Source organism: Canis lupus, chromosome 9 (genome assembly GCF_048164855.1).
Source record: "Canis lupus baileyi chromosome 9, mCanLup2.hap1, whole genome shotgun sequence".
NCBI lineage: Eukaryota > Metazoa > Chordata > Mammalia > Carnivora > Canidae > Canis > Canis lupus.
This window is the reverse complement of record NC_132846.1, coordinates 39,083,761-39,105,916: the sequence shown is the minus strand read 5'-3', so window position 1 is coordinate 39,105,916 and position 22,156 is coordinate 39,083,761. Positions and strand designations below refer to the sequence as shown.

General features: G+C 37.0%; 1 protein-coding gene across 1 annotated transcript in view; it reads left to right on the top strand.

Moving 5' to 3' along the window:
- Positions 1 to 22,156, top strand: part of KCNH5 (potassium voltage-gated channel subfamily H member 5) — a 278,213-nt gene that overhangs the window by 69,584 nt on the left and 186,473 nt on the right. Inside the window, exon 7 of the mRNA XM_072838864.1 lies at positions 9,579 to 10,005. Within this exon, the coding sequence (XP_072694965.1) occupies positions 9,579 to 10,005 (427 nt within the window). The remainder of the gene's footprint in view (positions 1 to 9,578; positions 10,006 to 22,156) is intronic.

Below are 22,156 nucleotides of genomic sequence, written 5' to 3'. Positions count from 1 at the left end.
CTTCTCTCTTTGCTCTCATTGCTGAATCTTCAGAACTTTCACTACCACATAGTCCATCATGGCCAGTTCAGCCTTTCTCTGCTGCAACTTTCACTGCCTCCTGCATCATTCTCAGCATTTCTTGGACCAGGCATTTATACTGTAAAACAAGGGTCATAACATATTTGAGGATGGGGATAGTTAAGGAAATCTTTGAAGAGGTGACAAATATTTAAGCCCAGACCTGGAAAATAAGTAGGAGTTAACCAGATGAAAGGGGTGATCAGCAGGTTCTGGAGAGTGTTTTAAATATCATGTTTAGAATCCCCAAGATGAGAGAATATTGCATTTTTGAAGAAAAGAATGAAGTTTTCTATGACTGGAGTATAGAGAACAGAATACAGAGATGCACAAGGTGAGAGTGTAGAGGTAGGCAGGTTGCGTTAAGGCATTTGGATTATTGTAAAGACAACAATGGGTTATTGAAGTATTTAAAACATCCCCCAACTTAGTTTGCTTGTACATGTATCATTACGTTTGAAAAAAATTTGAAGCTTCGGGCAATATACCTCTTTTTAGAGTATGTATTTTGGTTATGCTTTATATTCACTGTGAACCCAATGGATATTAAAGAAAAAGTCTTTTCCACAATATGAAGCACTTAAAAACCCCCTAGGGAGCCTGCTTCTCTCTCTGTGTCTCTCATGAATAAATGAAAAATCTTAAAACAAAAAGACTTAAAAAGTTAGTACATTATTAGTATTGCTGAAGATAGGTGTCTGCTCTTAGTCTCTCTCTCTCTCTCTCTGCCACTGTGTTCTGAGAATATAAATTGGCTAAAACAGGTAGTATGTACAAGTTATCCAAATTAAGATCCTCTCTAAAGCATGTTAACTAATTTATGGAGTAGTTAGGATTATTTCTCCATGGATGTCTTAGTAGAAGGATTTGGAGAAGTGAGTTTTGAATAGCAAGGAGACAATAGAATTTGTTATCTGTGTTAAAGGTTCAGATAACAAATGTACTTTGTAATTTTCTTTCAGTCTTTAGATTGTATTCTGCAAAAGAAAATGGAAATGCACTTTGTAGTCATTCATGTACACAGACTATTTAGAATAAAAAAACCCAATGCTTAGGAAATGGAACTTATTATTGTTTTGTGGTTTTTATCTAGTTGCCTGATGGTGCTATCTGTGAAGATGATATAACTATTAATTATTAATTCCAATATCAATGGTAGAGGAGTCAGAAATTATTATGAAAGATTTATATATTGGGTAGTTTATTCTTTAAATAATGTATTCATCCTTTCAATAAATATTTGGTACTTACTACATGCAAGGCAGTGCTAAAGAACATGCTAGGAATAAAAGGATGGACAAAACATACACAATCACAAACAGACAAATGTCATGAAGAGAATGTACATGATCCTTTGAGACTATATAACAAAATAACCTGACCTAAACTAGAGAGGAAAGTTTCCCTGAAGAAGCAATGATTGAGCTGAGATCTGAAGTATGAGTGGAGCTAGCTAAGCTAAGGTAGAAGGCATGAAAGATTAACAAGTGCATAGGCCCTGTGTTTGAGGAAGCATGACATATCCAAAAACTGAAAGTTGGATGAAGAGTGAGCTTAAGAGTGTTGAAGGATGAGGTTAGAGTGGTTGGCAAGGGCCACACTATGCAGGTCTGTGTGAAACAAAAGAGATTTTAGAACAATGGGAAGCCATCCTACAATTTTAAACTGGAAATGATTTTGAAAGGTAACTCATATAGTGTTCAGAGAAGATTGATTGGGATCAAATAAATGACTCACAACTTCTACATCTATAGATCCAGGAGACAGATGCTAGGAGCATGGTCTTAGATGGTGACAGTGGAGATGGAAAGAAATGGATAAATCTGAGAGATATTTAGGAGCTAAAATTGATAAGCTTTTAAGATAGAGTGGGTGCTGAGGATGTCAGAGAGAGGTGACAAGAATACTTCTCAGTTTTTGGTTTGCTCAATCTAATACTGACATTTGCTTAGATATTAAAAGAGGCCCAGAGGCATAGTCTGAAATGGAAGGGTGGAGTTTCTTGCAAGTTTCTCTCCAACTTTATTTATTTATTTATTTATTTATTTATTTATTTATTTATTTTCCAATGAGATACACATAAAATGTTTAAATATCTATGGGAAAAATATAGTTGAAGAGGGGAATGGTTGGGATTTTGAGCAGAGTAGAGAAAGTTTGCAAAATAGTGCATGAATTCATAAGAAAAGCAGTAAAGCTACTAGATAGTTGAGAGATGCTTTAAGATTAATGATAATGAGTTTATAGTGGAGTCAATCTTTCCTATTATATGTTCAAGATTATGACCTTCTTGATAGTTAACACAGGCATGAAGAAAACTGATAATTGAGCTAGGATTTTATTTTGATAGAGGTTATAATGAAGAGACAGAAATGTTAAGGAATTCAAGGTGTATACTGTTACTGCCATTATGGGGCCACTTAAAGAAGAGAGTGGAGAATGGAGAGAGTTGACAGATTGAAAAAAACTAGATCTGTTGGTGGACTGGAGTTTCAATAAAGTTGAACTACTATTGCAGTTGTAATTGGACCAGTTAGCTTAACAGAGAAGAGGAAATGGTCAGATAGCAGGGTGGTTGATTTTAAGACTTAAGAGCTGGAAAAACTTCTAGGATGTGACAAATTCCAGATTATGACCATGGGAGTGAGTGTCTGTGGAAAAGTGGAAAGGTTGTTGGAGAGGAGTTGGGGAAGAAACAGTGATGCCAAGGTATTGGAAGCCTCATATACATGGATAATAAATTTACCTAGGGGATGGAAAAATTTTAGGTGAGGTTGGATTTGAAAAATATTTAAGGAATATGTGAAATAATATTCTCTATTTTCATGGAATAGTCATTGGCAGGAATCTAATCAAAGCAAAATAGTGACACATTTCCCAGTATAAAAGATAAATAATATCTAACATTTATATATTAAATTTTATTTTACATACCCATATTTTACCTATATTGGATAATCTTATTAAAATGAGTCCTTTGTATCTAATAGATACATATATTGTCTCAGTGTTAAGTCATACCAAGTATGTAATTCTATGTATATAAACATATATATATATATATATTTCCCCCACATTTGTATCAGTTAGCTTTCTTCTCTGCATAACAAACTACTCCAGAACTTTGTGAATAGTAACAACAACCATTTCTTTAACTCACAAGTCTTTGACTATATTAGGTGGTTCTGCTAACCTGGGCTAGGTTTAACTTAGCTGAGTCTACCCGTATACGTTTGTGGTAGATTGCTGAGTTGCTTGGTAGCTGACAGATCTGGGATGGGTCAAATGGATAACTCAGAGGGCTGCTTCTGTGGTCTCTCATCATTCAAAATCCTTGTAGTAGGTATTCTTCACATATTAAGTAGTCTGGGTTCCAAGACTGTGAGTGAAGGTGCTGTGCCTCTTGAGGTCTAGGCTTAGAACTGGCATGATGTCATTTATGCCACATGCTGTTGGCCAAAGCAAGTCCTAAGGCCAGCTCAGACTCAAGGGTTGGGGAAATAGGTCTTATCTCTTGAAGGTAGAAGTTGCAAAGTCACCCAAGGGGTGTGGGTACAGGAAGGAAAATAATCACAACTCTTTTTCTTTCCTTGCAAACAATCTATCACAACATCCTGTGTGTGGGAATGCAAGATGTAGGTGAAACACCATGCACTGGGTATTATAAATCTGTATTTCTGCTCTATCACTCCCACTTATTTGTCACATATCCTTGGATAAGAAAGTTCTTGGATCATCCCTTTTCTCTTTATAAAGCAAAAAGGGAAGAAAGTAGAAAAAAATATTAGCTGAGCCATTTGCCTACTATCATTAGTGATGATTCAGTGAAGGGATTGATCTGTGTTTTAAATGGCTTTATCATTGAAATACATTATTTTTATGCTAATGACATCCACATCTCTTTAATGCAAGGATCTATAAAAGTATTGAGGAGCTAATAACTCAGAGATGCCTTCTGGATATTGTTTGTTGCACTCCTGTGGCCCGAGGGGCTTGTCAAGTAAGGAAATTAGTTGGAAAGGCGGAAGACTGATGGCTGAAGGTTCTCCATTAGCCTTGCTGTGTTCTCTCTGTTTCATGTGTTTCATATTCTCTTCTACCTGTGGAACCCCAGGGATTGTGTGTTAAGAGCTCAGAGGTTGGAGTAGAGGCAGAAAACTGCTGGACTTAAGAGGAAGACACAGAAGGACTAGAAAGTGTGTAGTGAAATGAAGCAGAAAATAAATGAGCAGATAGAACAGGTGGAAAGTACAAACTCAAGAATTTGTTTTCAAAAAGGTGATAAAATAGAAGGAGAGCATTTTTTGAGGATTGGCCTTCAGAAGTGTCCAGTATTACTCTAAGAGTGAAATTCAAATTAATTAATTAATTAATTTGTTTTGGAGATTAAAATTTAAACAAGGAATTAAATACAATTTGTGGCTCTGGTCACTCTAAAGGTCGGAGAGTGAGTCATAAATAAGGAAAGTCTCTCTCTCTCTCTTTTTTTTAGATTTTATTTATTTATTCACAAGAGACACAGAGTGAGAGAAAGGCAGAGAGAGACATAGGCAGAGGGAGAAGCAGGCTCCCTGTGGGGAGCCCGATGCGGGACTCAATCCTGGGATCCTGAGATCACAACCTGAGCCAACCTGAGTCACCCAGGAACCCCAGTTAGGAAAGTCTCTTGTTTTAATACAATATTGAATATGACTCCCCTTCCTCAAAAAAATCACATGATGCAGAAGAGATAATTAATTTGAATTATGTACTGTGGTGAAGTGTTAACAGAGCAGTGGCTGCTGGATTTTCCATAACTCTTTATGTTTAAATATAACATACTTAAAGAAAATTAAAATTTTAAGTGTGGAGCTCAAAGAATTTTCACAAAGTGAGCATACTTAGTAATTATAAGTCATATTAAGAAACAGAATGTTGCCAGAACCCCATGATTCTCCTCATGCTCATCATAGTCACTATCCCTCCCCTAGCATAAGGATCTGCTATATTGACTTCTAATTCCACAGAGGAGTTCCACCTGTTTTTTACACTTTCTATACAGGAAATTATATGGCATATCATCTCCCGTATCTGGTCTTTTTGCTCAATATGATGCTTTTTAGATTCATTCTTGTTGTATATAGATACTTTGTTCATGTTTATTTTTGGATAGCATTCCATTGAGTGAATGTGTGATTATGTATTTATCCATCCTAATGGAGATGGAAATTTATAATATTTCAAGTTTTAAGTATTTCATCTCATTTTTTGAGTCTTTTTTCCATTGGATATTCCTTCCTGCTTTATTGAAGATTAGTTATTATTTCATCACATTTTAAAAGCAAGTCCTTTCACTTTGAGTTTGATTATAATGATTGCATTAAATTCTCTTTGATACAAGATAATGGAGAAAAAGAAAGTTAAGCAACTTTCCAAATAAAGCAAACTTGCCTACTTGCATATTATTCATTTTGAATAACAGTTTCTGATTTTATAAGTAGTTGAAGGGAATACCCTGGACAGATTCAAAGCTGAAACTTTGGGGTTGTGTTTTGGAGGAAACAGGAGTTTGGTTTGGCCCTAGCACTATGGCTTTGCAAAGGCATGGTGGGAAATGACCTGGCAGTTCAGATGGAGGTGGGCCTGGGCACCTCCTGAAGGTCTGCACTGGAGTCTGTGGTTAATGTAATGTCTGGGATGAGTCCCTAGAGGGTACTGTGTGTTAGAAAGATGAATATTGCAAGGATTGTTGGGGGTAAGGACAGGAAGACTGCCCAGCAGTTGGTTGTTGTGGGAAATGTGCTAAGAATCTGAGGGATTAGGTCTGAGTGATGCTTCCATTCTTTTCTAGCTCTGTGACTTTGGACAAGTCATTTACTATGTCTAAGCTTCAATGTCCTCATATGAACAATGGAGATAGGAATTCTGCTGTTGTGGGAATCCAGTGAGTTGGGTCTGTATTAGAGAGTACAGACTCTACAGAGTTTTGGGGCCTCCACATACCCATGCAGTGGGCCATGGCTGTGCCTCGGTGGGGAGAAGAGTGTGGCAAGGTATTTAATTTCTTTTATTCAGTCTTATAGAGAATGGCCATATATAAGCTAGTATTGCAGGTACTAATGTACTTAAATTACAGATGATGCTCTAGGTATAATATAGAGTTTCAGAATGAGGCCAGATAGTGAGGTGGTTAGAAGCAGGAAGTCTAGATGGAACCAGACTGCTTGTATTTGAATCTCAGCCCCTCTCACTAGCTATGTGAGCTTAGTCAAATTACTCAACATTTCTGGGCTATGTCTTTTTTTTAAATTTATTTTAAAAAAAGATTTATTTATTTATTCATTAATTCATTCATTCAGAGAGTGCATGCACACTCACAAGTTGAAGGCAGGACAGAGGGACAGAGGGAGGGAAAATCCCAAGCAGATTCCCTGATGAGTGTGGAGCCTGTCCTGGGGCTCCATTTCACAACCCTGAGATCATGACCTGAGCAACTAGTGATGTGACATAAAACATATAGGTATCTGGGAACTACAGGTAATTGAGTATAGCTGGAACAAGGCAGGAAGAAGAATTGGTGGCAGAGATGCTGACCAGATAGGCAGATATTGGTTCTGAAGGGTTTTGGATGTCATAGTAGGAAGTTAATACTCAATCCTATAGGTATGAGGTAGAAGTAAAGATTGGAGAGGGACATGAATAAATAGATATGATTTAAATATACCCAGATTGGTAGTCTGTGTAGTGTGATCTGTGAATTAAAGGGAGTAGGAACAGGGCTAGGGTGGCAGATGGGGGGGAGGCTCTTCTTGTCACACAAGTAAGTAAAAACATGAAGCCATGACCAAGACAAGGCCTTGGAAATAGGAAAGAAGGGAAATTTTTGAGATATTTATTAAGTAGGTATATTTTAAGCACTTACTCATCCTTGATAACAGTTGATAGCCAGCTGTCTGGGGGATGGGGCAGGTAATGATGCCACTCAAAAGAGTAGGAGGTGGAGAACTCATTCAGGCAGAGCAAGGGATTCCCTTTGGGACCAATTACATTTTGAACACCTGTGAGACATTTAAATTGAAATGTATAGTGAGTATTTGGCTTCTGTATCAGCAAGTTAGGAGACAGTTTTGTGCTAAGAAGTAGACTGGTGATTTCCATATATAGGAGTCAGTTGAATCATGCACATGCAGTAGGTCAACCGGAAGAGTGTTGAGGATAATCATGATAAGAATCCTAACACATCATAGAAGCATGGAGAGAGGTAGCCCTAGAAAACGATTTTGAAAGAGATATCAGTTGGGCAGTTGGTAAAACTCAGGAGAAAGTGGTATCACAGAACTTGTGGCATAGTTTATAATGCTTACAAAATATTTTTTAATGCTTCAGTAGTGTTGGACATGGCCATAGAAAATGATGCTTTTTGAATAAGTGAGGTCCTATGCAGGGACCCTGCAGGGTGGACCACCTCCTCTTGGAGAGTTCTGCCTGTCAGAGATCAGGGGAGCATGTCCTCCCAGCATTGGGACCTAATTCTAGGAGGTCCTGATTCTTAGCATTCTAGTTGAGAGTGGTAACTGTTTTTCAGTTTCAATGAGGATAAAGATTTCCTCTCTGTTTTTTCTTTTTGTTTTTTTTTTCTGTTTTTAGAGAAAAATCCGGTAGAAATAACTTCTTTGTGCAGTTTTGTTTTGTTTTGTTTTGTTTTTTAGAGAGAGGGAGAGAATCTTAAGTAGGCTTCACACCCAGCATGGAGCCCAACACAGAGCTCATCATAGGCTCGACTTGGGGCTCCATCAACCCTGGGATCGTGACCTGAGCCAAAGTCAAGATTCGGATACTGAACCAACTAAGCCACCCAGGCACCCTTTCTATGCAGTATTTTATCAGAAGTATCATAGTTCTTTTAGCATTTTAAGCTAAGTAGAGAACAACATCTATAGCAACACTGGTTTTATTTTTTAATTTAGTCCTGAGTTTGTCATGCATTGGACTATGGGTTTCTTTAGAACAAAAGCAAGGCATGTTTATTTTAATGCCCCATGGGCCTAATGCAGAGGTGGGCTGTAGAAGTGCTTAATAAATGCTTATTTTTGTCTTTGTTGCTTGTGATTACCTGGTTCCATTTCTGAGAGCTTCCAAGTTCTCTTGAAAATTCTTTCCTTTCATCATCTTATGTCACTGAATTATGCCAATTCATCTTCTGAATTTTCCTAGTTTTTTTTTTAACTGCCTAAAGTTTGATATTTGTTTTCCCCCCTCAAGTGTTCAAGCAAAATAAGAGTTTATTTTAAGGCTGCATTAATGCCACAACATTTGAGAGTAGGAACTGAAATAGAGCCAGGCCTGAGGTATTGAGCTTGAGACAGAAAACTGTCAAAATGCTCCTGCTACTCTTTTATTTCCACAAGGTCTCTTGTTCTTGCTTCTCTTTCAAATATTTATTTTGAAATATCTCAGTCATATGCTACCACATGGAATATAACATAACCAAATACATTCTTAACCCTTTTACCTGAACTATCAAGAACCTTATGATGCCAAAATTAGAGTCTTACTAATGTCACATCTGTTTCACTATACCAACCAGTTCCTCTGTGTTGGTCAGAAGGAAGCTCAGAGTGAGTTACACTAGACTCCTTGTCTCTTCCCTGGGAGAAAGAATTAGCAATAATAGAGTCATACATTTCATGAAATTAGAGGGTGATAGTCAGATGAGAGGCATCCTGATCACAGCTCTTTCTTTCCTGTATCAGGAATGAATTTATCCTCTTTCCCCACATGGCTTATTATAAGCTTCCCCCTCCAAAAAATAACTATGGGATTTGGAGTGATTGAAGAAAATGTATGCTATATTTGCAATTGGATAGTGCTGTATTTGGATTTTAAGCTTCTCAGCAAAATATGAATTATCTTGCTGCTGCTCCCTTATGGTATTCTTTTCTATGACTATTGCTAGAGGATGATAGGATTTTGGATTTTGTAGATTATGTACCCATTCTATGTTCAACTCCTAACTTTTTCAGAGCTCTACAAATTTAGTGCTTATCATGACTGTGACTGGAGGTAGTGGAGGCAACAATGGCACTTGCTCATTCTCCTCATATGCACAGAAGTATTTCCTGTTTGCTTGCCAGTAAGATTGGGATTCCTTTCTCAGAAGTTTGGTGCTCATGGTTATTATAAAGTGAGAAATAAAAATAAAGGTTTTCAAGTAGAGGAAAAGTTTTATAGGAAGAAGTGATAAAAGGTCTGATTTCATCATCCTATTTCTATACTCTGTATATATTGCATTTGAGCAATTTCCTTAGCTAATGAAAAGTTGTCTTATTTAATTATTCCGAAATATCTTATTTCTTGGTGGGAAAATCTGCTTTTTTTAAAAAAAGTTTCTTTACCTTTTTTTTTGTTGTTGTTGTTGACTTAAAATGTATGTTCTTGGTGTATACATGGTCAATTAAGTTCATGAAGGTAAACCATTGAATTGTTTCCCAGCCTTTTCTTTTCTGAAAGTGTCATGTCATTTCTTTTCTTTTCTTTAGGGAATCAGCAGTCTCTTCAGTTCTTTAAAAGTGGTGCGTCTCTTGCGACTGGGCCGTGTTGCTAGGAAATTGGACCATTATCTAGAATATGGAGCAGCAGTCCTTGTGCTCCTGGTATGTGTGTTTGGACTAGTTGCCCACTGGCTGGCCTGTATATGGTACAGCATTGGGGACTATGAGGTCATCGATGAAGTGACGAACACCATCCAAATAGACAGTTGGCTCTACCAGCTGGCCTTGAGCATTGGGACTCCATATCGATATAATACCAGTGCAGGGATATGGGAAGGAGGACCCAGCAAGGATTCTCTGTACGTGTCCTCTCTCTACTTTACCATGACAAGCCTTACAACCATAGGATTTGGAAACATAGCTCCTACTACAGATGTGGAGAAGATGTTTTCAGTGGCCATGATGATGGTTGGCTGTAAGTATCTTGTTTTTCTTTTTTAATTAAAAAATTATTGTTGTTGGCAGTTTTCCAGGCTCCAATCTCTAACATGATTAAAATGAAACTACTTTGTCCTCAGAAAGGCTTTTAATCCATTGTTATTTTACATTGGTTTAATTTTTATTCAGCCTTAGAAAATAAAATGCAAAACAATGTATTTTACTTTTTAGAATGTATTAACACATGAAAAACAGTGTGGATAGAGTGATACAAAAATCAGGATGGGAACTCTTTAATTCTGTTCACAGCATCATATCTGGCAGAGTTCTTTCCAAGGGAGACCAGCATCTAGAAAGGCAACACCTGGCACATCCCATTGGTTTTATTGGCAATGTTAAATTCCAAAAAAACCAGACAGGATACGATGGGAGATACATAGTTTAGAAAATACTTTAGTCAGTAATTGAATTCTTGACTAACGTTGATCTCAGGATAGTTTTATGTTTTTTTTTTTTTTATAATTAAAACTCATAAAAAAGTTTTAAATCTAGTCTTCAGTACAAACACTCTAGGTTGAATATATGCCCCTTTGAGAGAATGAAAGGATTAGTAAATGCAGACTCATTTGGCGATGACAAAAATGTTCAGGATTTAGCAGGCATACCTGAGTACTAAATGGTTGATGTTCTTGAGAATAGAATGTTCTCTAAAGGAGTGAAAGACCATGTGTTCTCCACTCAAACTGAGAATAGATTGTGTCAGAAGATCAGAACATTAAGAAGATACATATCAAAAAAGCTGTCTTAAAAGATGATTTTGAGGGAGACTTCACCATCATCTGTGCCTTCAAGTTGACTTAGATGATTTATCCAAGTCTAGTTTTGACCCTTAGAGTAACCTTAAGATCATTACAGTAGAGGTATGATTAGTGTTATTAGCATTTGTTAAGCCTTTGGGTCATGGTTATTGGTTTGTGGTCTAAGCCATTCTTTCTGAGATTCCACATTGCCGAGGTTTACATTTTGACACTGATGGGAAAGATGTTAAGAGTTCAGGAGTGTAGGGTGGCCCGTGAAAGGTCAATATCTTGGGTCAATGAAGGCAGTTTTAACATTTTCAGAGTTTAGAGTTTTTGATATCTATTGGAGCACCAGTGTTGGCAGTTTAGCTTCAGTCTCTCTATATGCCTTTGTGCAGGTACAGAAACAAGAATGCACAGGTTCTACTTGCTGTTTAGAAATAAAGTAGTAGACTGAGAATGCCAAGTGCTGTCTGCCTCAGGGGCTTTTAGGAGGAAATATGTTCCTACATACAAAGAGATCCTGATGATTAATTAAACTGTTTCCTACACACCTAAAGTGGTAAGATGTATTGCTGCATTATAAATTCAGAAGATGACATTTTGTCAGATGTGATATTTATTACTATACTACTTTCAGTATTTATATAATGCATTTTGCCTTGTACTTGAAAATAGATTAAAAAATTTATTTTGAAGCAATTATTAATTCACTGGAAGTTGTAAAGATAGTATAGAGAAGGCTTTTGTGTACTTTACCTAGTTTCCTCCAATAGTTACATCTTGTATAATCAACATTGGCACTAATACGATATGTGTGTATAATTCTGTATTGTTTTATCACATATAGATTCCTGTAACTACCACTGAACTTAAGATACAGAGTTGTTCCATCACTACCAAAACCATCCTTTCCTCATGTTACTCCTTTATAGTCATGTCTGCCCCTTCCCCGAAAGCATCCCTAAGCCACAGCAACTACTGTTTTGTTCTTCATCTATATAATGTTGTGATTTTGAGAATGTTATGCAAGTGGAGTCATGCAAAATGTAACCTTTTGAAATTGGCCTTTTCCATTCACCATAACCCCTTGTAAGCCATCTAAGTTGTTGAGTGTGTCAATAGTTTGTTCCTGTTTATTGCTGAGTAGTATTTCGTGGTTGGATAGATCACTGTTTAACTGTTCATCTACTGAAAGCCATTTTGATTGTTTCCAGTTTTTGCTATTACAAAGAAATCTGCCATAAGATTTTATGTACAGTTTTTTGTTTGGATATAAGTTCTCAATTCTCTGGGTTAAATACCCAGGAATGACATTGTCGGGACACATAATAAATGTATGTTTAGTTTTCAAAGGAAATTGCCAGACTGTTTTGCAGAGTGGATAGACTAACATAGTTAGATTTTTCTTTCTTTGTTCTTGAGATTTTTAAACCAAAGGTAATAGGAAAATAAAATCTGCATAGAGTTGAAGGATACCACTATTCAGTTTGTTTCTCAGGCCCTAAACCTGAGAATCATCCTAGATACCTGTTTTTCTCATTTATTACATCTGTTCATAACAAGCCTTGTTGGTTTTACCTTCAAAATACATTTGATTGATTCTCTCTACTTCTATAGGTTACCACTCAAGACTAAGTCATCACTGGTCTGGACATTTACTGTAATCTCTGATGTTCCTTCTGTTTTCACTCTTGCCCCACAGTCTCTACCCAGAAGTGATGGATGGAGTTAAAAAATATTATGCTAATTGAAATAAGTCAGTCAGAGAAAGTGAGAGTAGCCCTTTTAAAGTAAATAAGATCACACCATTCCTTTGCTTGAAGCCCTGCAATGTTTTCCATCGCACATCACATAAAATCTAGATTCCCTACCCCTTCTATCAAAGTATTAATGGTTTGGCTCTTGTTTGCTTTGCCTATTTCACCTTCTTCTATTCCTGCCCTTGCTTATTCTTTTCCATCCATGTTAACCATCTAGCTGTCTATGAACACATTAAGCTCAGTCCTGTCTCAGGGTCTTTGCACTTGCTTCCCCATTGCTTATAACATCCCTCCTCTGATTTATGCCATGAATTCATGCAAGTCTCCACTCAAATCACCTTTTTGGAGTTCCTCCCAAATGGTACCTTCTAATAAAAAAAAAAAAAAAAAAAAAAACAACAACAACCCAAAACCAATCACCCTTATTCCTTGCTCTTTAATCTTCTGTTGTACCTATTAAGACCTGAGAACATATTTACAGAATGCAAGCTCCATGAAAGTAGTGCCTTTGTCTGCCTATTTTTGCTTCTGTATACCAGCTTCTAAACTGGATATTTTTAATGCCATACTCAATCTCAATTTGTTGAATGTATGAATGAGTGAAATTGAAGATGTCCTTGATGGTTATAATGAGAATATCCTGTTCTTGAATCTACTCCAGTTAGGTCTCTGATGAAGATACATGCCAGGAAAATGCACACTCTTCGTTTTTGGCTCTGATTCCTTTGTGAAAGCCTTGAGTTCACCTAGGTCTGCCTCTGAGATTGTAGTGGCTCCTATAGCTGAATTGCTCCAACTCTAAGTCTCTAAGCCCCTGATGTTATAAGTTCTAAGAGGCTAGTTAGTAAAAGCAACAACAATCCTTTCCCCCATCACTTTTAACTGTCTACCTTTTGAATCTAACTACACTGAAAATTTTCATGTAGATTCAGTTGAGTTTTCAAAATTTCATTTGGTTCATTTTGGTTCTGTTCTTTCTCTACTTCATGTATGGCCAATTATATTCCTATATCTAAAAGTCTTTCTTCTTCTTTTTTTAATCTTTATTTAGTTCCTATCTTGATTTCAAGATGAAGGCCTGATCTCAAACTTGCTCCTTTTCTTTTCTGGGTTTGTGTTATTTTCTTGTAACACCTGAGCAGTAATTTTCTGTTTATTTACTAGTTTCTGACATTTTTTTACCTGTTGACTTTGGTTTTCTTTTTATGCCTCAAGTCCAGTTTCTATTGCCAGGAGTGTTCCAGGGAGATGCCTTTTAATTTTATTTTTAGTCCTTGGGTCCTTAGTAATTTAATGGCTTGTTTCCTTTGCAACAACCCAAGAAGCTGATAGAAAACTGTCAAGACTCATGAAGTGTGACGGTAACTTTTAACAATTCCAAAATTTATTGGACATACATGCTCAAAATATCAACCAAATGTGCCTATTGCAACTGTTTGTAATCTTAGTATCACTTTCCCCCTCTACAATAGCACCAAGTAAAACAAACAAAACAAACTACTACAGTTCCCAGAACCCAATATGTGTTATCAGCCATAGATGGAGCCACCAACTTAGCATGTATGTCTTTATACCTGTGTGTGTGTGTGTGTGCGTGCACGTGTCTGTGTGTCTGTGTGTGCATGTGTGATGGAGAAGGAGAGTTAAGGAAGAGGGAGATAGAAAACAGAAAGCTTCTTGTTTTTAGTTCTACTAACATTCTAGTCAATCTAGAACTGAGTGGTGTTTGAGAAGCACTTATAACCACACAGTAACTGAGAAAAATGTTTACCAAAAGGTTGGTGGAGAAACCAACTGCCTAGATTCTGTGGAGAAAAATAATCATTGCTTGTAAATGATAGCCTCTTTTTTCTGGAGAAAGTCATCTAAAATTCCCATGCCTTCTAGCAAAATTGAGAAATTTTAATGGCAGCACTTCCAGTTCTTAGGTCCTTTCTGAGCCCTCTTCTTTCTTTAATGGTCTTTCCTCACTGACCTCGAGGTCCTTTCACCCCTGATGCTGAATTGCATGTGGACTCTGTCCAGGAACATTGTCTCAAAGTTCTCCTTGTTGGTATCAGACGAATCTTCAGACAAAACTTATGACTGTGGCCTCCCTTCAGTCCCAGTCACCTTATGTTCCCTCTTGATTCTTTCTAAGTCAGCAGGATCCCATGTATTTCTTTTACCTGCCACTTGGGGATTTATTAGACTTAAATCCTTTGTTCCATCATTTGCCCATGGCATTTGTTCGTTCGTGAGTGAACTTGATGACTCTGCTGATGTTCAGGAAATTCACTACTGAAGGACATTTGTGAAAAGATATTTTTGCAGTTTAGTTCTGTAGCAGTTGTGGAAAATAGCATACTTTTTTTTTTGAGATCAAGATGTGGGTAATCTTTTTGCTTTTTGCAGAGCAAATACTTTGTGATGACTTCATGAAATGTTTTCTAATCTATTTCATTTATATAATCTTATTGAGCCCCTAATAATTTTCTTTTTTCCAAAGATTAGCTGACTGACTAATTTTGCTTCTTTTCAGAAAGCATCTTAGTGCACTTACGATTTTTTGTAATGATTGTAAAAGAAAGCAATATGAGAATGGAATTTTTTTCTGATATGATTATCCTTTTGTCTTAATGAATCTTTATGAATCCTAAAGATTTATCAAGGAAGTAGTTGCTTACTTAGTTTCTTCTTCATTACTAAATGATCATAAAAATTGTATTTTACTTTAGTCCAACCATTATAAAAAATCTGTACACTTGCATCTCTACTTATAATTTTAAAAAAGAAATATAAAATAAAAATATGTTATGAATAACTTTTTGCCAAAAATAATTTGTCTAATCATAAATTTTTCTCTTTTTCTTTCTTCCTTTCTCTATTTGCTTGCTTAGTTTTGTTTTAGTACACTGTTAAATATATTAGTATACATGCAGACAGCATATTTCAAAGGGCTTCACGATTAGATTTTGGTACTTACTTTATTTAAGAGCATTTTTTTTTTTATTTTTGGTCTTTCCAAAGACCAAAAGATCTGCTTGGTTGCTAGATTGAGGCAGCTTGACTCATGTGGTATATGGCAATCAGAATCTGTCCTGATGAGATTCCATGCAATTAATCTTTAAAAGAAAAACAAAGCTAACCTGAAAACTATAAATATGAAAACTGGTGAGATTTAATTGGTAGACAGGTAGTCATAATAATGCTAATCTGTAATTTTCAAATAGGATGTAATTGATGATAGCTCAAACAGTATAAGATCTTTGTGTAATTGACTGATATGGTTTATAATGCAGTAGGCAAATGGTTTAGCACATTTAAAAGTATAGCAGGACCATCTGCCAGTGAGATGTGCATGAAGAGAAATTCAAATCTCCATGTGGGTGGTTAAGCCACCAGGGAGCACTTAGTTACATACTGGTCACTCAACATCATGCAGAGGAGACTGATGCAGTGCATCATATTCTCTAGTTGATGATCCAATTTAGTATTCTCTGTGGAGTTCAGAAAAAAACCAAGCTGAGATTATGGTCATTGCTTTTATCTCTCTCTATAGGAAAAGGAAATAAATAGAAAATGCAGAGACTCAGATTGGGAAAATAAGTTGAGGACAGAGGCCTGTGTGACTTTGGAGAGTCTCTGAATCTCTTTGGGTTTTAGTTTTTTCAACTGTGCAATGCAGGAGTTGGTATAAATGACCTTAAGATCCCTTTCAGTACTAACATTTTATGTATCTAAGATTCTGTTAGTGCAGTTATGCCACTCTTCATAGAATTGGGCTGTTTATTGGAAATGTGATTAATAATGAAATGGAAGAAATGTCACAGGTTTTAGGGCTTTTCTTTTTTTTTTTTTTTAGGGCTTTTCATGTATATTATATACCTTATTTTATGGAGTGTAAAGTTTATTTTGAATAGAATGTAGTCAGTAAAGAGTTAAGAGGGGACATTGTCAGGAAATATTGTAGAGAACAGAAAATGTGCTTTTGGAAAGAAAAGTGTTTTTGTAATAGAAACTAAGCATTTTTATTTTTTTTTTTACTTCAGGATGTGAGAGTGAGGCCAGGGAGAAGTCTGTATACCAGGCCAGTGGGGGCTCTGAAAGAGTTTGGCCCACATGGATATATTGGAAGGTTTAAAAGTGAACTGTTAACTAACTGGAATTTAAATAAAAACTTGGAAGAAAAAAAGTAAATAAAATAAAAATATTAAATAAATGCTGCTGAAAAACAAGTGAACTGTTGCCCTTTTCCAATATTAAAAAAAATTATGTCTTAATATGAGACTTTATTTGACTAAGATTTAATATTAAGTTACATGTTGAATTTTTTCTTGTTCTTGCTGTTGTGGTGTAGGTAGGAAGTAGAGTGTGAACATGCTGATTTTCATTTCTGGTTTTAGATTCAGCCAGATGGAGAGACTTTTAAGCTTAATGTTTATTTTGGAAACTGGGTCAATTCTTTGTGTCTGCTTTACCTCTGCTTGTAAAAAAGATTTCCTTTTTTTGGGGGGGGGGGTTCTTTTATTTAATGAGCTGAGTATCCTATGAGGAAAAACATTTTGTGGAACACAAAGTTCAGGGTTATAAGTACCTTTTTTCATGGTTCAGTAGTTTCAGATGTATAGTCCAGTAGTTAGAAAAAGACTGTGATGTGCACTTTATTCCCTGTTTCTTATTCAAAATAGAACTTGTATCTTTTGCAGGAATGTTCTTTTATATTCATGTTTCTTTTTATGCCTAGTCACATTTTCACAAAACCTCTCAGAGTCTCTAAAGATTGAGTTTTCCCAGAAAATAGGAAATTTTCTCAGTGGCCTATTAACTAGCCTGACCTCTTTGCAAGGACTTGGTCTCTGGAACTACCTTGTGTCTCTGTATCACTCAAAATTATTTTATTCATCCAGCATTGTCCCAGATGTTCTGGTAGAATTGTTATTAAGGAGACAAACTAGATACTTTCTGATCCTCAGTAAGTTAGTGGTGTGATGAGTGTCAGACAAGAGAATCACTGAATCATCTCTTTCTCTCCCATTCCCTTCATCCCCATCTCCACCCACATTCCCACTGCCAGCCCCATCCCTTTCCCCATCTCCATCTCTGTTCTCATCCCCATCCCCATCCTCATCTCCATCTCTATTCCCATTTCCATCCCTATCTATCCCTACTCCCATCCCTATCTCCACCCCATCCCCATCTCTGTTCTGATCTCTATCCCATCCTCATCTCCATCCTCATCTCCACCCCATCTTCATCCTCATCCCCATCCTCATCCCCATCTCCATCCCCATCCTCATCCCATCTCTGTCCTCACCCCATCTCCATCCTCATCCCCATCTTCATCTCCAGCCCCATCTCCATCCTCATCTCCATCCTCTTCCTCATCCCTATCTCCATCCCCATTCTCAGCTCCATTTCCATCCCAATCTCTATTCCCATTTCCATCTACAACTCCTTCACCATCTCTATTCTTTCTCCATCTTCATCTCCATCTTAGCTCTTAGCTTAAGATTTTGAACACATGAATAAAGAAGTTGGGCTGAACTCTACAGCTGGTAAGAACAGGGTCTGTTTGTCCTATTTGTCATTATATATTTGTCACAAAGTATTGTACCTAGTTGATAAGCTCATTAAATGTATGTTGAATGAATGAAAGAAGTTTACCTAGCTTATCCTGAACAGTGCAGGAAGATTTCTAGGAGGAAGGGACTCCTGAGCTTAGAATACAAAAACACCAGCATCCTGCGTGGCTCAGTGGTTTAGCGCTGCCTTCAGCCCAGGGCGTGATCCTGGAGACGTGGGATTGAGTCCTGCATCAGGCTCCCTGCATGGAAACTGCTTCTCCCTCTGCCTGTGTCTCTGCTTCTCTTTCTCTTCTCTCTGTGTATTCTCATGAATAAATAAATAAAATCTTAAAAAAATACAATAACATGTAGGACTTAGAAACTTTTTGAAATAAAGAGAACATATGTGAAAAAAAAACAGTAGCAAAATGGCTTGGCCCTTTCATAGAACTCCATGCATTTCACTTTGGCTTGAATGGACAGTGAATGTGAATGGGGAGGAAGGAAGGAACTAGGATGTCAAAAAAGCCTTGCATAGCTTGATAAGGAATTTGCCTTTTATCCTAAAGGTTGTGGGATAAATAAGAACTTTATTTTTTAGTGTGGAAGATGGATTAGAGGAAATAAAGGCTGTGGATAGAGAAACCAGGTAGGAAGCTGTTGCAATAATTCAGGAAGCCATAATCTGAGATGGTAGGAATACAGAGGATGGTATAATTTCAGAATTGGCAAATTGTTTCTTGTGTTAAAGGACATATAACAACTATCTTAGGCTTTGTGGTCCATTAGTCTCTGTTGCAACCACTCATCTCTGCTCTTGTAGTGTTAAAGCAGGCAAAGACATAAATAAATGTACATGGCTATGTTCCAGCAAACCTTTAAACAGGTGGCAGGCCAGATTTGGCATATTTGTAGCTTCCCACAGTCTAGCTGGACAGCATAGTTTATGAGAAGACCATGGAGTTTAGAGTCAGACAAACCTCCATTCACTTATTAAAAATTTACATCAGTTATCATCTGTAAAATGGAGACCCCTACATTGCAGAGTTATTTGGAATACTCAAAAATAGTTTACATGTAAAATTCCTCAATCCATTTTTTAAGTTGTTGTTGGTGAGTGAGTAAATGTGTTAAATATGGTAGAGAGAAGAGTACAAATGGGCCATTAGGTTTCTGGCTAAGTCAGCTGAGTGAATGACTAAATTCTTTTCTGAGGTAGGAAAGAAAGAGCAACCATTCCTGGGGGAAGAGAATAGTTCTATTTTGAACATGTTAAGTGTGAGGTGCCTGCAAATCATTCCGTTGGTGATGCGTAGTAGGTTAGGCAGTTAAAAGTGTATTTTGGGGTTCTAGAGATGTGAGGCATGGTAGTGCAGGGTCAAGTCAGAATGAAGCTGGTGAAGGGTGACACTTAAGGAAGGAAGCCACAGAATGGTAAAGAAGAGAACTGAGAGGGGTAAAAGGAAGCATGACTCCAGAAGAAGAGTTTGTTGCAACAAAGGATAAGAGAGTGTCAAGAAAGAAGGGAGAACAGCAAGATAAATGGGATAGTGAATCAGGAGGTTTGGTTGGCATTACGAGGTCATTGGTGAGCTCCACGGTAGTTTCATTGGTTAGTTGAGGGGAGTCAGTCATATGGGGAATTTGCCTTTATGCGATCTGTACCTTTTTTTTTCCTTATATGAAGGAAAATAATTTTGTCGGTAGCCATGAACCTAGTACAACTAGATTACACTTACACAGTATTTTTCACTGCCAATGATACTTTTTTTCTGAATCACCATTTAAGTTCAATAAAATATATCTAATTAGACTATTAGATATATTACATATACTTGGAGTTTTCTTTTCATGTTATAAGATAGAAAATAAAATTGACTTAGAAAGAAGTTTTATGAAATCCCACTTTCAAAGAACAAGGATTTTAGTCAAGAGAGAATTTTATTTACAAGATTATATGGTAACCTTCCAATAAATTTGTTTTGGTTCTTATGAAGGTGTATATTGCCCAAGATAGGTTGTTACATGGTAGGTGGAATTGTGCTCTACTAGAGAAAAAGTACTGGGGACTTAGATGCTCCCTATGTATGTAGTATCAAGGATCAATTGATATATGATTTTAACTTTGCTAGAAATAAAATACAAAATTTTTCAAAGATTGAAAGATCAAAGATTGAAAGATTAACAAATCCATATATGAATATATTTAGAATTTCCTAAAATAAATGTTATACCCAGAAGGCCTTATGTATGGATTTGAGAATTGCTTTGGTATGCTCAGGGAGGGATTTTCTTTGGAACAATCTCTAAGCCAGTTCCTAAGTGATTACTTCTTACCTATTAATATTTATATAAATTGTGATGACTGAGTTAGGTCTTCCTGGGAGTAAAGGTGCCAGGTATATGGTTGTAGCTTTGGGCTACATGACTGTAGGTAAGAAGATTTTTATGGGATGAGAATTATGTTCAGGTTGACTATCAGGAAATAATGGAGGCTTTAAAAAGTTCTCTCTGAAGCTAGTTCTGGAGCTACCCTTTTAGATACGATCTTTTTAAAAGTTGAATTTATGTTTAACAACTCCTAAAAGTCTTAATCTGTGGAAGTCTAATTTGGGAGCCTTACTGATGTAAAATGAATGTAAGGGAAAGACACTTAAGCTATACCTCTAGCTAGATCTTGCCAAAGGAGATGCGTGTTGACTCTCTTAATGAGATCTTGGAGTAGGTGCTGTTGACCTTGGGAATTTTTCTTACATTGAGCTACCCATGACTTTGCCTTTTCAATTTTAGAAAAAGCCTCAGAGGACCCCCATGGTAGGTGTGTTTCCCAACACCCTTTTCTTAGGAGGGTCTAGCTAGACAACACTCCCCCCACCTGCCCTGTCCCATACACACACTAGCATTCTAGATTCCATCAGCAGTTGTCCTGTTGCTGCACTGTGTCTTAAAAAAACCCCAGTCTGAATCTACTTACCTCTTTTGTTCCTGTTTTAGGACTGCTGAGCACTGGTTGGAGTAAACCACAGCTATGTGAACAAGTGTCACTAAAATGCATTTTTCATACTCTTACAAATCTTTGCTTATTTTAGGTTGTCTCCCTCTCACATTTTGCTGAGTAGCTATTTTTGTGAAACTCTCACATGTTTTCTTCCCACCTCTCCTAAACCTCTGACTGTGCCTCTTCATTTCAGGAGATGGCCTTTCTTTTTCTTTCTTTCTTTCTTTCTTTCTTTCTTTCTTTCTTTCTTTCTTTCTTTCTTTCTTTCTCTTTCTTTCTTTCTTTCTTTCTTTCCTTCCTTCCTTCCTTCCTTCCTTCCTTCCTTCCTTCCTTCCTTCCTTCCTTCCTTCCTTCTTTCTCTCTCTCTCTCTCTCTTTCTCTTTCTTTCTTTCTTTCTTTCTTTCTTTCTTTCTTTCTTTCTTTCTTTCTTTCTTTCTTTCTCTGAAAAAGAAAGAGTAGTTGTTGCAGATGTGCATTCCTATACTTTCCTGACCCTCTTGCAAAGATGGGCCGGAAGAGGGAAGCACGTTGGGAATGAGGGGACAGCCAAATCACACAGGATTTTATAGGTCAAAGTAGTGACTTTTTTCGGAGTCAGATGGGAAGGTGTTTGAGGGTTTTGGGCTAAAGAATGGCATGATTTGTCTTAGGTTTTGTAGAGATCGATCTAGCTGCTGTGTGGAAACATACTGTAAGGGATCGAGGATGGCAGAGGGCAGACAGGTTAACAGTTAAGGTGAGAGGCAATGGCAGTGTAGAATTGATTAGACTCTGGACAAATGTTAGGACCCACAGCATGAAGGTATGAGAAAAGCCAAAGGTCAGGATTCATTTCTGGCTTTTGGTGCAAGCAACTGCTATGCTAAGTTGCGAATGATCACTGGTCATGTTGAGTGGGCAATTATGTATGTGAGTCTAGAGTCCAGGGTGTGGTCATGGGTTTGTTTTGTCCTTCAGTGTTTTATTTCCCCCACTGATTTGCCCTTGTTTCTCCTGTGTTCTCAGTCTCTCTAGTTCTCTACTGGCTCTTTCTCAATCAGCTCATAATCATGCTCATGTCTATGTAATCCTAAAAAATACA